General features: G+C 37.3%; 1 protein-coding gene and 1 long non-coding RNA gene across 2 annotated transcripts; both read right to left on the bottom strand.

Annotated features, from left to right (window-relative positions):
* Positions 1 to 650: 650 nt before the first annotated feature.
* Positions 651 to 16,236, bottom strand: LOC113037728 (meprin A subunit beta; the record flags this gene model as incomplete). Its single annotated transcript, XM_074559783.1, is given in 11 exon segments — positions 651 to 1,282; positions 1,833 to 1,945; positions 2,023 to 2,208; positions 2,348 to 2,471; positions 2,473 to 2,816; positions 2,893 to 3,108; positions 3,802 to 3,954; positions 4,115 to 4,333; positions 4,473 to 4,651; positions 16,119 to 16,188; positions 16,191 to 16,236. Coding segments are annotated over 11 exon segments (1,692 nt in total), but the record flags the coding sequence as incomplete, so codon positions are not given.
* A 167-nt stretch (positions 16,237 to 16,403) lies between these two features.
* Positions 16,404 to 17,303, bottom strand: LOC113121239 (uncharacterized). The gene is made up of 5 exons (XR_003294693.1): positions 17,244 to 17,303; positions 16,991 to 17,009; positions 16,844 to 16,903; positions 16,723 to 16,766; positions 16,404 to 16,482 (listed from the first exon to the last, which is right to left on the bottom strand). It is a non-coding gene; the product is annotated as an uncharacterized LOC113121239 (long non-coding RNA).
* Between the last annotated feature and the right edge of the window lie 265 nt (positions 17,304 to 17,568).

Below are 17,568 nucleotides of genomic sequence, written 5' to 3'. Positions count from 1 at the left end.
AGTAGACATTAACTGAAGGAGAACAAGATGTCTACTTGCTTACATGTTTGTTAGTGAATCATATTGTAATAGCATGTTTTTTACATGGCAACTGGCAAAGACACTTAGGACAAGAAGGTCATCAGACTGAGTGAAAGAGTTGAGCTGAAGAGTTCAAGTACCTGGGATCCACAGTTCAAGAACATGGAGGGTGAAGTATCAAGGATTCAAGCAGGATGGAACAGGTGGCAAAGAATGACAGGAGCGATGTGTGAGAAGAAGATACCCCCCAGAGTAAAAGGAAAACTTTATTAGACTGTGATCAGACCAGCAATGCTTTATGGAAGAAAGCAGTGGCAGTAACAGTACGACAGATGCAAATGAAGATGCTGCGATTCTCCGTAGGGCAAACAAAATATGACCAGAAGACAAATGACAGTATCAGAAAACAGCTTCAAGTGGAAAGCTGAGAGTAAAAAAAAGATGGCACAGGCACATTCTGAGAAGAGATTCTTTGCGTTGGAAAGAAAATCAGTAAAATGCACTTCATTACAACAAAAATTTTGCATAAATGCAGAAAAACAATAAATAAATTAATAAAAACTCGCAAACACAAATACACAAAAGCAAAAGAGAGCCCTCTCTTACCCCTGGAAAGACAAAAATAAAATCCACTGATCAACTCTGTGTAAGAGTAAACAAACAAACAAACACTCCAAAACAAACAGAAAATGTTTGGTTTGAGACTACATAGGTTAAACCTACAGTCCAATCGCAGGCAAACATTTACAGGATGACAACCAGGTCATGGTCTCAGAGAATGTGCTGTTTCTCATATAGTGCAGTGCCAATGGACAGCTGCATCTCTTGAAAATTCAGGAATGTAAATTCCATTACAATTATTTATAATAAAGCACTTTGTTACAGACTACAACATACCACTAATAAACTGTGGGAGCATTAATGGTTGACTACTTCTTTTGATGCATTTACATTTATTCATTTTGCAGGCAGTTTTATCCAAAGCAACTTACAAATGAGGAAAACAAGAAGAAATTCATCTTAAGGAGGCAATGAACATGAGAAGTGCTAGTAATCTAGTAATAATATTTTTTTGAGCATAGTACCTAACAGTTTTTTTTTTTTTTTTTTTTTTCAGGTTATAATTCAGTAGCTCCAGCTCCAGTTCAGCTCACAATATATGGCAGATTCTGGAAAGATTTCTCTCTCTCCATAGAGGCTTCTTGATGTATGCTGCATCTCATGGGGATCTTTTATTCCATGGTCCCAGGACTCTGGGGTTCTAAAAGAAAAAAATCAGTTTAATGGGATCAGTGTTGAGAAGGTTTGGAAATTTGGAAATGTAATAGTTTACAGATTTCAAGTTACCCTATGTAAAATTTAATAAATAGTGTATTTCAATTGATTTATTAAAGTAATGTTTTTGATTAAATTTGATTATTTTTCTCAATTTCTAACGTTTTTGATGATTAATCATTTTCAAACATTTAAAGCAGGCAGGGTTAATCTTTCAGTCTTTAAATAAAGAAAACATACATAAACCTAAATAGGAAATAAAACCGTTAAGACATCAATCATATTATATGTGTGTGAAAATATTATGATAACCTTTTTGTAATCTGTAACTTTTCATAAGTAACTGTAATTTAACTACACATATTTTTTTTCAGTAACTGTAACTGTAGATTATAACATTTATTTTGTAATTAAATAACATAATTTGGTTACATGTAAGTTGCTTAACAACACTGAATGGGTTACTGTATATCCATTTACATTTAATAATGGTACAGTTATCAAGTTTAGGAGAAAACTGGGATATAGATGCATACAACCATCTGTCTCTTTGGCTCCTCCGCATCACGGTCATCAATCTCTAATCGCAGGTCTCTGATTTCCGGTCTCCAAGACTCTCTGGTCTGAGTCCCCAAAAGTCCAGTCACGTCTATTGATGAAGTTGATATTTAAAACTCTTGTCGTATTTCATAAGAATTTCATTTGCATTGAATAAGAACTGCACACCTTCAAGGGAGAGGAGGAAGATGACATCATCTCCTTTAATAAAGCTTCGGCTCTTCAGACGATCATGTGTGATGTAATGGCTGGTTCCGTAACCCCTCCCCCGGTAGAATTTACTACCATCTGTGTCAGTGACTAGACTGCCTACTTTTCGTGGGTTGTCCCAGAAATACTTAACATTACCTGTGGCTGCACAAAATAAGAAGATTCTATTTAAAAACACATATTGCCATTTATCTCTAAGAAATTTGTAATCAAGTATCTGCATTTAGCATATCAGCATTAATGGCACATAAAAATGACTCATAACTATAACTTTGTTTCTTACAGTCTGTGAAAGTCATGTTTGGATCTGTAGTGATCATCTTAATGTTGTTCATGCGATGTTGGATGTCTGGATTCTGGTCCATCAGCTCCATAGATGCCTGACGCCATGGACATGGCCATTGGAGATTTGTCATCATTGGGTCCAGAGGTCAAGTGGAGGTATATTGCCATTTTATCTGGACTATCCTTCAAACCATTAATGTACAAACCAATCTGAAATGAGTAACCATCTGGGGACAGGAAGCGGGGGCTGTAGGTTTTTGAACCGGCAGGGGTTGTAGCGAGAAGCCTTTTAAAATCACGAATGCGCCAAGTGTATTGAGGACACTTGGTCTCTGAAAGGTTGATGTCATCCAGAGACAGACCACCCTTTGATGGTTTTCTTCCTTTAACCCCTTCAAACACTACTCTGAATTTATCAGAGACATTTAGCGTAACATGATATAGTTCCCAGGAGCCTCGAAATCCACCTAGGTTGTACAAATTTAAGTTACCCATAGGCTAAAGGGATTTATTTATTTGTGTTTTAAACAAAAAAATTATTACCTCTGATCTTCTGAATGAGTCTCAGGGCTCCTTTGGGGTTTTTAACTGTGTATTCACGCACCCAGATGTTTAGCTGGTCATCAGCGCTTCCGCTGTTGTAGTGATAGAACTGCAGGCATTGGGAGCGTCTTTTGGGGTGAAAGAGGCGACTTTCCAGGTAAGCATTTTTACCCTTGGTTCCTGTGGCTGTGCTGAAATGCATGAAAAACCCAAACCCTGTGGAAGTATAAACTTTATTAGATAATAGATCATTAAACCAGTATTCTCACTTTCTCTTTGGACCTTATAATGGAGTTGACAAAATATTTTTCATGTTATATTACAATGCTTGACAAGAAATGTCTTGAAAAAGTCAAAGAATATTTCCTTATGGTATCAGCAAAATGTGTTTATCATGAAGACCAAAGTGCCACCATCAAAAAAGAGATATCAATGCAGGATTATGGACTATGAATTATTAAACCTTTTACAAAGTGTTTGTGTAACAAAATAAATAAATAAAACAAATAGTCTTCCATGTGATATCGGGAGTGTAACATAAGGAGTTTCTAAAATAGCTGCTGAGAAAGTTGGTGTTAACTTTGCAAAATATATATATATTCTATGTGAAAAAGTTCAAAATTACACACACAACACTGGTTGATGTGACTCACAGTGACAAGAGTCTGGGTTTTTGATGCATCACAACCATATTTATGTTTATATGGAGTTTGGAAAAATAAGGTTCCACAATGGGCGGGGCTACTGAGCATGATGAATGGTAAAAAACAATTGTGAAATGCTCTTAATTCACTTGCATGAAGTTTTATTGCTATTGATGCTGTGGCTCAAAAATTGCAATTGTCATGGTAAATAAATGCAAAACTCAGTTTGGTTGAAACCTGATTTTGTGGTTAGGGGTATACATACCTTTACAATGACCCAGGTTGGTGTGGTCTGTTTGTGGACCGCCCTTTACCATTTGTACACGAGCCCATTTGGCATTTCCACCATCACCCTGGATCATGCCACAGATATTTGGCTCCTCAAACTGGCAAGAGTCCAGAAATATTGAGGCTGTAGCTGGAAGAATATAAAATAAGTTTAGAACAAGATGAGTAAAAGAAGCAAAGTATTAGATGAGAAAGTTGTCTTTATCTTTTCAAACTAATGTCAGTATATTTATATATAAAAATAAATAATGGAGGATTATACCACATAACGTGCTTAATCATAAACTTACTACAATTGTATAGCCGGTTCAGCTTGAGCAGGTCACTGTCACTAAACTCCATGCGTTGACCAATCACATCCAAGAATTCTGGTATTTTTGTAACAATGGTTGGTTCACTGCCTTTGCTGAAAGATTTCTTACTGTAGTGCATGACTGAACCATAATCATAAGGCACACCGAGAGAGCTTGACACCGTTTCATTATATGAATTAAAGTTGTGCTCTTTACCTAAGTGAAAAACAAACCGTGAATTAGTTGATGAACAAATTACTTTGTATTTTATATAGTTATATGTATAGATGTAAGGAGTTTTGCGAGACAGAGTGATGTTATTATTTATGAGTGTATTTAAGAATTCAATAGTTACCCTTTTCAATCTGGTCCCACACAATGGTGACATAGTCGTCTCTGTCAGATCTGGATTGTTCGTGCCAGAAACCCAGTGCATGCAGAAACTCGTGCTCCACTGTTCCTAAACTGTCACAGCCTGCACCAATTGACAACTCTTGTTTCCCCATCTGCCGATTCCCCACATATGAGTAACATCTGATTAAACATAAAAACATCACCTTTTCATTACCCTACATGTATACACCCTTTAGATACAGTGTACAGATACGTTTGTACATGTGCATTTTTTGTACTTTGTCTTAATGTTTGTAATGGACCATGATACAGCAATGGAGATTGTTGTGCAAAATAACAGAGAATGTGGGATGGCCAGTGAAACCATTTTGGAGGTGATATTAAAGCTGCAGTCTGTAACTTTTGACGCTCTAGCGTTTAATAAACAGAACTGTTTGCGTCTTGCGGAAGAACATTGTAGCCGGAGCTATCTCTCTCTGTTTATGTCTATGAAGAATCACAACGGTACTGTGTTTCTCCGCTGCGGTACCCCCGAAGCAATCTAAAATAGTCAGAATATAAACACTTATTATAGATGTACCCTAATGATTTAGGACAGGCTAAAATGGATTCATGGTGTACTCGCTTATTATATACATTTTGTTAATCTTGAACACACCAAAAAGTTACGGACCGCAGCTCTGATTGGTTGTTTCTTACCGGGAGTGGATGAATTTCTGCAAATGGCAATAGGACCACTGGGAGGAGCCAGAGGAGCTTGATTTTTTTCCACGGATGATCTATCTCATATTCTACTGTCAGGACATAATGACAGGTTTCACAAATAAATTTTTACAAAAGTTACCTACTTCAGCTTTACATCTGGAAAGGAGGGTGTATGAGAAGCTGGTTTATTTAACTGAAAAATCCAAACAAAGCAGCACCATGATTGTAAACCTAATGAAGGTGATTCAGTTCAGCATGGAAGAGGTGAATGAGTGCAAAATAATAATAATAATAATAATAATAATAATTTAAGGACTTGCAGATGCAAAATGATTTAGCAGGAATCTTGATCTTAAGGAGATTGTTAGAGAACAGGAAAGATATAGAATGAGGTATCAAAGGTATAGAAGAGAAAAAAGATTTTGGTTTTGGAGTAAGATTTAAAAATGTCATTTAAATGTTATACTGTATAATGTTATATAATATAACAATCAGCTCTACAGCTTTAGGTCATGGAACCTGTAAAATATTCCCCAACTAAAAGAGGAATTCATGAAGGTTGTGGTAGTTTTCCAAGACTGTTTATAATGGTTGCAGAGCTATTACCTATATTGATAATAAAAAAATAATAATGATATTGTGTTGGATAGGCAAACAATAATATGGTGTATTAGTTTTCATAGATAAATGTAAAAAAAATATTAAATCAATGGCTGCAGAGGGATCTTACAATCTTGGGAAGATTTATTTTGTCTAAAATTGATAGTTTGTCCATACTCGTATGCAGCCTTCTCCTTACCCATATCAACATGAATTATTAATGCAATAAATTGATCAAATGTAAAAAAATCTCAGTACACAAGAAAGGATAGCATGATTAAAAAGTATGAAAATCATTCATTTGTAATAACCAGGGACAGACTGGGAGTAAAAAAAATTCCACTATAAATACTATATTACAAACCATCATTTTAACGATTAAAACCTTTAAATAATAGTTTCCTGAAGTGTGTTTTGGGACATATTACATTAGGATTTAGTGATTTTAACAAAAGTCACCAACAGAAGGCGACCAATTACCAACAGAGACCAACAGACACCATTTAAATTTCCATTAAAACCAAAACAATATTCATTATACCCAGTAAAACCATAACAAATTATGTGATGGTTTATTTTTTATTCTGCAGGGGATGGAAAGAAATGTATCACTGAATGAAAAAAAATTATTTAACTAAAACTACATAAAAGAGCAGAATGCAAAATGTGTAATATGACAATGATAAACATAAACCTAGAATCAAGAAACCTGAAACCTGTGTGTCATGTTAATCAGACTAAATATATTATAGGCTACTACATTTACTCTATTTTGGAATTGTCACACCCCATAATGTTGTGTTCTCCCTGTTGCATTTCCTATTGTGTTGGATAAATTAAGTCTATTTCGATTATCCTCAGCTCCGTATTCCTTCCGACACAGTATTGTCACAGTAAATGAATTCAATTTTGTCAGGAACAGGACCAGAAACAGAAAGAAATCAAATTTTATGGTTCTGAACAGAATCTAAAATGTTAAATGGCCATTAACCAGTTAATAACGTTATTTTATCATTCCATTTTAATATTTGAAATTGTCAACCAATGTCAAATTCCAGTAGTACGTCCTATGCAAATGTGTCGCTGAAGCTGTGAAACTCGTCATGTAGGTAAGTCACAATGGCAATGCACCCCCCTTAGATTTATGTGAGTATAGTAGCCTATAAGCCGGGCATACAATGCTATTTCTGTGCGATTTCGGCAAGGTACCAACTCTGTACGAGTAGATCGCTTGAGATGTAAAGCCAAAGCTCACGATTTTTATGCACTCACTGTACAGTCTTTCGCTTTCCGGGGATAAACGCACTGCTTTGGTGATATGCACAATTCTGTGTGCTGAAACGTCCCAAAAAAAAAAAAAAAAAAAAGGTGTCGCCGTATCTGGATGCGCAGGGGGCTCGGAAGACGTGGCCAATATGGTTTATCCATTTTGCAACGTGAACTGGAGGTAAGCAGGCGTTTTCTTCCCTCTTTTATTTTTAAAATCTAGAAAAGAAACTGGCTGTGACTTAACTCAGCGGGTTATTGGCTAACATTACCAGATCTCTGCTTTTTCCTTTTCTTTTTGAGTAAAGAAAATTCTGTATTTTTTTATTATTATTATTATTAGACAAATTATAGCCAAAGTAAAAAAAAAAAAAAAAAAGTAAAAAAAAATATAACGTCATTAACCGGTATTTCCTCCACCTGAACCGGTTTCGGAACGGTAATAATATCAGAGGAACACAGAAACACAGAAACAAAAACGTTAAAACATAGATTCTGCTCGGAGTGAACCGATTTTTTTTTTTTTTTTTTTTATTTTCAAGTCCTGCTATGAACACTTTAAAAAAGACCTGCATGTAGATGCTTGTAAAATATATTTTCTCTGTTTTGAAGGGATGATCATTTTTAAATTGCAGCTTATTTATTGAATGAAAATTTGTTCATACTTTACTATGGTGTGGATAATTTTATCAGTTGCTTATTATTCATTCAACAATACATTACTGTTATAGTTTTCAATATTAATCATGGCTGTATAGATGATAACTTTGTCTAGTACTCTTTTGAATGTTTTTAGTATGGCTTTGTGGAAATTGTAATACTTTACTGAATGACAAAGCACAGTGATTTTCAAACTTTTTACAGCGGCGTACCACTTGGGCATTAAACATCCTTCTGCATACCCCCTCTCTTCCACTTAGACCGCAGTTACATCCTTTCTATTCACCTTATTCCGCCCTGCTCACTTTTAATGCTTCACATTTCCGCATTTTGTCATCCAACTGATATGACACATCCGGTAACTAGATCAGTAGTTGTAAGATTGTTTATAGCTAACTATAACTGTGGCGAAATGACAAATTATGTTAATACTGTATATTTAATAAATTGGGAGCACAATGAAAACTTCTTATGATGATCAAATGGTCTCAAATTGTCCCATCCATCATCACTGTTAACGTGGGTAGATGTGGAGCAGCAAGGAAAAATGATAAAAGTACTGAGGCCTACAGGTATTTACATAGTGGGAAATTGGGTCGTTTACTGTTACACAGTGAGGATGATTTTGTCTTTTAAAAGCAAACGTGCACCCAGTCAGTTGAGTAATCCAAACTACTCTACGTGGGTGGTGGTCAGTGAGCAGGGATTGGTGGAGACCACTGGATGTTCGTGCATCGCTGGATTGGGAAGGTCATGTAGCCACACAGCCTCAATATTATGGAAGGTGATACTATCACACACATCATTATTATTTATTATTCATGATAATATCTTTCAGCGATTGTGTTAACATACACTATGTTATAAATGTATACAATTTTTACATTTAACGTGTTTGTGACATACACAGCTGCTGACCTAATGACCATCATCAGACTAAGTATCTTGTCTATTCTCTAAATTGTACATTGGAGTAAGGTAAGTGAACATTTATAAATTACATATTAGATAAGCAGGAGGCTGGAACTTGGAAGTGAAAATGCCTTATATTCAGGTGTGCATAATTATTATGCAGATTTTATTTTTAAAGATAAAATGAGCCAAAAAAAGATTATATATCACTTATAAAAGATTAAATGCAAAATTAATAGTTATTAAGATTGATGTGGTCTGGAATTGGTCAAATATATTTGGGAAAAGAATATGATCTTAAAATCAACTTGCCTAGCAATTCTGCATAGTGTATATGCAAAATGTAAGATTTGGTAGGTGTACACTGAGTGTAACATTAAGTATAACCAATGAATTTGGAAGGTAAACATCAAGTGTAATAATAATGAATGATTCTTAAATAAGACAACTGTGAAAGCTTTGAAATGTATTTTAAGTTTGCCATTTTCTGTACAGGGCTGAGGGCCTGTACGCTGCTCATCTGGGTTACATTATAGCAAGTTCTACTACATGTGCCCTACAATGGGCAATTATGTGTTTTTTCCCTACAATTAGTGTGGGATGTAGAGGGTGTGGTTGAAGACTGGAACTATTTTAAATAAGTTGTTTTAAATCAGTTGTGTTAAACAAAAGACAGACTGTGATTTGTGTTTTAGAAATTTTTTAATTTAATGTAAGTTTTATAAAATCATTTGTGATTTGTTGATCAGTGTTTGTTGTTTTCAGGAAACAAGAGACACCTTCTACTGACCATCCTGTAAAATTTCACCATTTAATTTCCATATGTCATACACCAAGATTGAATTAACTTGCAAACTTGACATTACTTATTACTTCAAATCAGACATTTAGGATAAAAAAAGTAAGATAATAAAAAAACTTATTCGGTTACAAACGTAACCACGGTTCCCTGAGATACGGAACGAGTACTGAGTATGGGGAAAAGCTACTTTTTCCCCTTATACTGAAGCTTTTTTCAATAACGCAGTGCAACTGCACTGCAATTTTTTTAATCTGTAAACTTTTTTAAACCAATGACGTTGCTGCATAGCTGCGCAAGCCTGTGACGAGTGCAGCGCGCCAAAATGGCCTATGCTAATGCTGGGCGAATGGCTATATAACCAGGCAAATCATCAGAGGAAATCAGGTCATATGATTGAAGTGACGACACTGAAGCCACAGCCCCGTGGCACGGCATAAAACACAGTACTTGTTCTGTATCTCAGGGAACCGAGGTTACGTTCGTAACAGAGTACGTTCCCTTTCGATACTTCACTCATGGGGAACTAATTCAACCGTGCCGTGCCATGGTAGGGAACGACAAGACTTATCTTGAACACCTTGGGTTCCAGGGGATAAGTGAGAGGCCGGAGCGGTCAAACCCTTGATGCTACAATGCTAAGAGGGAGCTAGCTCCCCGGAGGTGGCATGAAGATGGAGTCTGATAGAGGCACTCGTATAAAACCAAAAGAACCCGAGCGTGCAAGGTCGGGATGTCCAGGTTATAGAATATGACACAAGTGGACGGCGAGGACCAGCTGGCCGCCTCACATATGTCCTTGATAGAGACACCACTAGACCAGGCCCATGAAGAGGCCATCCCTCTAGTGGAGTGGGCTCTTACTCCTATGGGGCACTCAAGGCCCGAAGAGTATTAGCATAGAGCAACAGCATCGACTATCCAACATGAGAGGTGTTGCTTTGAGACTGAAGACCCCTTGGTTCAGCCACCAAAGCAGACAAAAATCTGGTCAGACTGCCTGAATATACATATATCAATGTATATCCTTAAAGTCTTCACTGGGGAGAGTAAATCCAGCTCTCGGTCACCTGACAATGCCAGAGCTGAGAGGGAAATTACCTGTGCTCTGAACGGCATCAAGAGCACTTTAAACTCAAGGCATGCAGGGCTCAAGATTTGAGGGCCTGCAAATCGCCAACACACTTGACCGATGCTAGAGCAAGTAGCAGAGCGGTTTTGAGCATCAGGGGCAGAAGGTCAGCTGACCCCAGCGGCTCAAAGGAAGGTCCTTTGAGTGCTCCAAGGACCGTGTTAAGGTCCCAAGTGGGAACAGTGAGGGGACGCTGGGGTTTCAACCGCCTAGAACCTCTCAGGAAATGCACAATGAGTCGATCCACAGATTGGCCATCAATAGGAGCATGAAATGCTGCGAAGGCTGCTACGTACACCTTGAGCGTGGAAGGGGTAAGAACCTTGTCTTGACACTCTTGGAGAAATGACAGTATCGGAGATACATCACACTCAACAGGGTCTTTGTTTCGTGTTGAGCACCAGTCAACGAAGACTGACCATTTCTGGGCGTAGAGGCGTCTTGTAGACGGGGCTCTCACCTGAGAAATGGTGTGTAGCACGTCCCCGGGGAGGCCTACAGGCTTCCATCGAGGGACCATACGTGCAGAGTTCAGAGTTCTGGCTACAGATGCCAGATTGTCCTGTTTGCCTGAGAGAGGAGGTCCCGCCACAGGGGGATCATCCATGGAGCTTTCATGGAAAGCCTGAATAGCTCCGAGGACCAAACTTGGCTCCTCCATAGTGGGGCCACCAGGAGGACTCTGTAAAGAAGAAGACTGAGCCAGTCGCGGGCCAGCGCATCTGTGTCCTTCGAAAAATAAGTTGGGCAATGAGAGTTGCTCTCTGAGGGGAAGAGGTCGAGCTCTGCCTTCCCGAAAATGTTCCAGATTTTGACAAACGTCTGGGGATGGAGCATCCATCGTCTGAGTGGACATTGCTCCACAATAGCATGTCTGCTCCCAGATTCGTCTTGCCAAGTAGATGCGTCGCCTTGAGCGATCGCAACCTGGGTAGTGCCCATTCCAAGAGATGCTTTGCCAGTGCGCAGAGGCAGCTGAACGAAAGCCACACCCTTGAACGTGAATCTCAAGAATCATCTGCGATGGGGGGCTATCTGGATGTGAAAGTTAGCATCTTTCAGGTCCAGTGAGAAGAACCAGTCCTCAGGGCAAATCTGCGTGAGGATCTGTTTCAATGTCAACATCCTGAACTTCCCTTTCATGAGGCAGAGGTTCAGGAGTCTGAGGTCTAAGATTGGTCTGAGACTGCCATCTTTCTTGGGGACAAGGAAATAACAGCTGTAGAACCCTGAATCGCTTTCTGAGGGAGGAACTATTTCTATAGCTTCCTTCCTTAACAGCGTCATCACTTCGGTGTGGAGGACCTGAGCGTCGTCCAAAGTGGGAATCCCTTCGGGCGAACTGCAGTGAGTAGCCATGTTTTATTATCACCAACATCCACTTGGACACTGGCTCGCATGACAAGAGGCTGGATAGCATCAGATGGCAGGCCACTGGTTCGGAGCCCGAACACTGACGAATGTGGAAAAGGAAAAACGCTCTCTTTTTGAAAATGTGAAACATTTATTGTGTTCGCCATAATAACGTTGCTTTGCATGGACGCAACAACAGTGGGATCATGTCGCAAACAGAGCTGGGAAGATTACTTATGAATTGTAATCAGTTACTGATTACAGATTACATGAAAAAAAAATGTAATCAGTGATATAATCTCTTAGATTACACAATTTTGTTAATGTAATCTGATTACTTTTGGATTGCATTTAGATTACATTTGTGCTAACCCTTATTTGATATCACATATATTCAGTTATCCTGATCTTGGACTTTTTTGCTAAATGTATATATATATATATATAGTTAAGTAAGAAGAGCCACAGTAGCTTCTTTTTGAACTGCAATATATGGAGAGTTAAGACTTACAAAATACTAACACTAATTTACCTTGCTGTTAGAGTTTGCTAGTAACATTTTTGAATCTTTGCAGTGGTTTAGATCTTATTTGGGCGGAAGACAGCAATGTGTTAGGGTTAATGGAGTGAAGTCATCTCTGCAAGACAACAACATGGGAGTACCGCATGGGTCCGTACTTGCCCCATTGTTGTTTACAATGTACATAAATGACCTACCAAAATGCTGTCCGGGCATAAACTGTCAGATGTATGCGGATGACACTGTGGTCCATGTTTCCGCTAAAACATCCAGTCTGGCAGGTGAACACCTGACAAAAGCATTAGACCATATCTCTAAATGGCTCGAGTTATCCCATTTATCTCTTAATGTTAAGAAAACAGTCTCCATGTGTTTCTCCATACGAAATAGGCCTATAAGCGATATATTTGAGGTTCAGATAAAAAATGAAGTAATACAAGTAGTAAAGGAAGTCAAGTACCTTGGGATTATTCTGGATACAAATTTAAAATTTGACAATCATATTTAAGGGGGGGTGAAATGCTCGTTTTCACTCAATATCCTGTTAATCTTGAGTACCTATAGAGTAGTACTGCATCCTTCATAACTCCAAAAAGTCTTTATTTTTATTATATTTATAAGAGAAAGATAGTCTGTACCGATTTTTCCCGGAAAAACACGAGCGCCTAGAGGCGTGACGTGTGGGCGGAGCTAAAGAATCACGAGCGCGAGTAGGCTTTTGCGTGGAGAGCGTTTGGAAGCTGTGACATTACCGTGAGGAAAAAAACATCCAAAACAAACCATGGCTAACAGTCAGATTCAACCGTATATTTATGATCCAGAATCAGATCCAGAGGCTGAAATTTAACAATTGTAACGGAGGCCTCACTCCCCGAACTCAAGAGACGCACTAGCGACAAATGCTAGTGGCTGTAGCCATTTAGCCTCCTTGTTTGTGCGTCCGACTCCCATGCTGGAGACCCGGGTTCGAGCCCCGCTCGGAGCGTCAGAGAGGACCCGGGAGAGAGGGGTTACACAAGAGCAGCTTCAGCAGCGACGTCTCTATTTGGTATGTATTGAAACTGTATATATTTGCTTAGCGGTTTTGGAAAATGGCAAAGTTCCACTTTATGTCGTCTTTTTATTTTTTTTTTTTAAGCTGTACATGTGGAAAATGCAGTTTGATGACAACATCGCATGTTGTTTACTTGATGTGCTTACGCGCCGATAGCTAAGTTAACAACACAGAGATATTCGAAGCAGTTTTACCCATTGCCTGCGGTTCCAACACACGATCATGACCCTTTTTCATTGGGACTGCATTATCCTTAAGAAATAAACAATGTGCAAATCCGGCTTCAAACTGGGCTTTGTTTGTGAAACAAGTATCTTCGAAATGCAGGGAACACACACAAAGACTTGCACAACTCCGTTGATGCTCTGTAAAAATAAACTCCATCCACTGGTCCCTTAATGCTGTTTTTTTTGGTAATCTGTGCAGGGTTGTCTTGCCCTGGCAACCAAAAACACACTTCTTTTGTGACAATTTACTTGCTTTTAGTGCTGGGCGATAGCATATGGCGTAAAAAAAAAAAAAATCTGATTTATGATTTAAATTGTTTTTAATGTTTTTATTTAATATCTGTATTGACTGCATGTTTATATCATCATATTATTTACGGCAGCAGAGTCTGTGAGAGTAGCTAGAGCAGCAACAACTTCCTTCTGCGCTCAGAGCATCAGCTCCGCGTGCACTGATACTAGAAACACAGCTCCGCCTTCAGTAGGTTTGAAATGTTGTGAGCATAACGAAGCCTATATAAAATAATAATAATAAAAAAAAATAACAATAAAAAAATAACAGGAGAGTTTCAAAGTGGCTTAGGCTATTGTGTGTAAACTTTTTCCCTATCACATGCCAAACTAATAACATTGAAAGCATTAAATCTTTAATTGCTGCTTTCTGCTCTGCAAATTTTGTTTGTGAGGAAAATAACAGTACATTTTTGTCAGTTATTTTATCTAAACAGATCAATTAATTTCTTCAAGATTTCAAAATCAAATAGCCTACTGATGATGTAGTAGGACTGTAAGATTACATTTGTTTGAATGCATTATTGCTAAAGTGATTAAAAAGAAAACAGATTTTCATTCAAACAAACCGATGTGAATTACAAATTCGAGTTAAGCGATAAAATCAATTTATCACCCAGTCCTACTTGCTTTCATATAATTTAATTTAAAAAAATGCAGCTGCATTTAAATGCAGGTGTGTAAAATATGTGCAAAATTTGCACTGCACATGTGATAGTAGATGTGCAGCATCAATCAAGGCTGAACAAGATTGGTTATACTGTATTTTGGAATGTGATTATGTACCTTTTTTTGGTTGTAACATTGATGAAACACCAATACTACTACAGATAATAATAATAATAATAATAATAATAATAATAATAATAATAAGGATGTGGAATTGTAAAACTCGAACTGATAATAAGAGAATTAGGAACATTAAAGAAAGGTTTCATTCAGAACTTAAAATGCTCCCAGGACATCTGTCAGCTAGTGAAGTGCAAATGATCACACTCATAGGCACTGCACATATCCTTAGTATGGTGCTTGGGTAAATTGCCGTGATCTCTTGTTGAGATCTGGATTCACCAGTACAACCACAAATAAATGTGAGAAGAATAGATTTTAATGCTGTATAATAATATTTCAGCATCTAGGGAAGGGGTGCTTTTGGATTCTAGAAAGCATTTGTTTGGACAGAAAGTTTGACGAGAAGCTGAAAATTAGTTTATTCATATTGAGAAATGTTAGAGACTGTGGGCCCTATTTTAACGATCTAAACGCAAAGTGTAAAGTGCACAGCGCAGGTGCACCCAGGGCGTGTCCAAATCCATTTTTGCTATTTTAACGACGGAAAAACAGTTGCCGCGCGTGGTCTAAGCGGGCTGACCCTATTCTCGTAATGAGTAATGGGTGTTTTTTGGGCGTAACGTGCAATAAACCAATCAGAGTCTCAGATTCCATGACATATTTATCAGTATTTATATAAATATATATATATATAATTAAACTAGAAAAAAATCTTATGCATTGCAATCCTTTAATTTTTTTTATATTTGGCATGTCTGTGTGCTGCTCTGCGTCCCTGTGTTTAATAAGCAGCATGTACACGCGTTGCGGATCCGCCTATACTAACACGCTCTTTAAATAACAAAGAAAAAACATTGACTTTAGACTTTAGACCAGGTTTGAGTTGGTCTAGGTTGCAGTCTATTTTCAGCTCCTTAAAATAGCAATGCGCCAGCAATGCACCAGAACTCCTGTTTTTTAGAACAGTACACCCATGGGCGCAAAAATGAGCCCAAATGCATTTGCTAATTAAACAACATGGCGCTGGAGGGGAAAAATGCCTTGCGTGGAATTGTGCCAGGTGTATGATAAGGTGCCCTGTAAGTTTTGAATGGTTACATCTTTAAATGCTAATAATTTTGTCATTGTTTTGGAGCACACTATAGCTTACAGATAAGATATTCATACTCAAAAAAAAAAAAAAAAAAAAAAAAAAAAACTTCAATTTTGATTCCATAGGGACTTTAAAAATACGATTTTGAAAGAAATGTGACATACATTTACATAAATGTGAATGGCATTTTGATTATTGCACAATGTGTGAAGATGAGTTTAAATGTGTGTAGTGTTTTCTTACCCATCGTCTTTAAATATGAAAATGTAGTTTGGCTCTCCATCCCAAGGTTTAAAGTCAATACAGGTCTTAGTCTGTATTGCTCAAGTGCTCTCAGTACCACACCTTTAGCATTGATTTTCTATAGAAAATAATAATAATAATAATAATAATAAATAAAAGAAGAAAATAATTAGGAACAGCGACGTGAGTAATTTGGAGCAAATAATAAGTTAGAATTATAATATCAGATAAAGGTCAAAGCATAAATTCAACAGAACTGAATCAGTTATTATTATATTCACAGACCGAGGCTGCTGTCGAGGACATATGGCACAGTGGTCGGCCAGCGATACTTTTCACCCAGGATAGTGTTTCTGCCTTCTCCCTGTTAAATATAAACAAGGATTTATTTTATTTAAATAAAATGTTATAATTTTTATGTTTGTGATATCTAACTGTATTTACACAGTAGTTTGACCTCCTGAGGTTAATGTTGTCAATTTCTGAAGGTTAAGAATGTCCTTAAAATGTATTTCATTAATTTTTTAAGCCCAGAGATTCAAGTCCTACTTTGTATCCTGTTTGTGGAAAGTAGCATGAGAATTTGTTCAAAGAAAACAATGACCTCCTTTATCAGAATGTCTCCTTCCACCAGGTCAAGTCCTGCCGCTGTTGAATGAGACAGCAGTTAATGCAATATAATTTATGCTACAGATTTAAGATTTGATATTAATGTTACCACAAACCTTCATTTATTTCAAATATATCCAGGTCTTTTCCATTATCCACATCAAATATTGCATTGCCTACCAAAAAAGATCAAATTCTGAAATATTATATAAATATCAATAGAAAAAACAGTTATATTAAAATGATGTGAATGTTATACTCACCAGTGAGTGAAGATGTTGGCTTTTAAAGAAAACATTTGAGAGATAAGTGTCAGACGTGCACAATTTACAACAACAAGCTATTACAGTGTAAGTTTTGATATTGTATGAAATAACCACAAACTATCAATAAAACTCATTCAGTCTTCAACAAGGTCATTGTATTTTAAAATAACAATAGCTGTGTAAGTTTTGCTTTAACACAATATTAATAAACACATGATCGTAAAATTATTTCTCTGACATCTGAACTCACCAAACACAGGGCTGTGGCACATCCACACAGAATCAGTAATGTATGGAGAGACGCCATGAGACTTCACTCTGATACGCTCTCTTCAGAACATCAGCGCATTGTGTATTAACCAATTTATTAGAACAGAAGAGCCTAGTCTGCAGTGATATGAACTTTGTATCCGATAGTTTAGTGATTTATTACACTTATGGTAAACTTGATATTATTAGACATTGGTAAAAGTAATTATTGATAACGATTTGGCTAAAAGTTAGAAAAGAGTTTAATTCACCTAAATTAAAATTTGCTGAAGATTTACTCACCCTTGGTATGGAAAAATATTTCC

Source organism: Carassius auratus, chromosome 20 (assembly GCF_003368295.1).
Source record: "Carassius auratus strain Wakin chromosome 20, ASM336829v1, whole genome shotgun sequence".
Classification (NCBI taxonomy): Eukaryota; Metazoa; Chordata; class Actinopteri; order Cypriniformes; family Cyprinidae; genus Carassius; species Carassius auratus.
The sequence above is the reverse complement of the archived record's forward strand: the minus strand, read 5'-3'. Positions and strand labels throughout refer to the sequence as shown.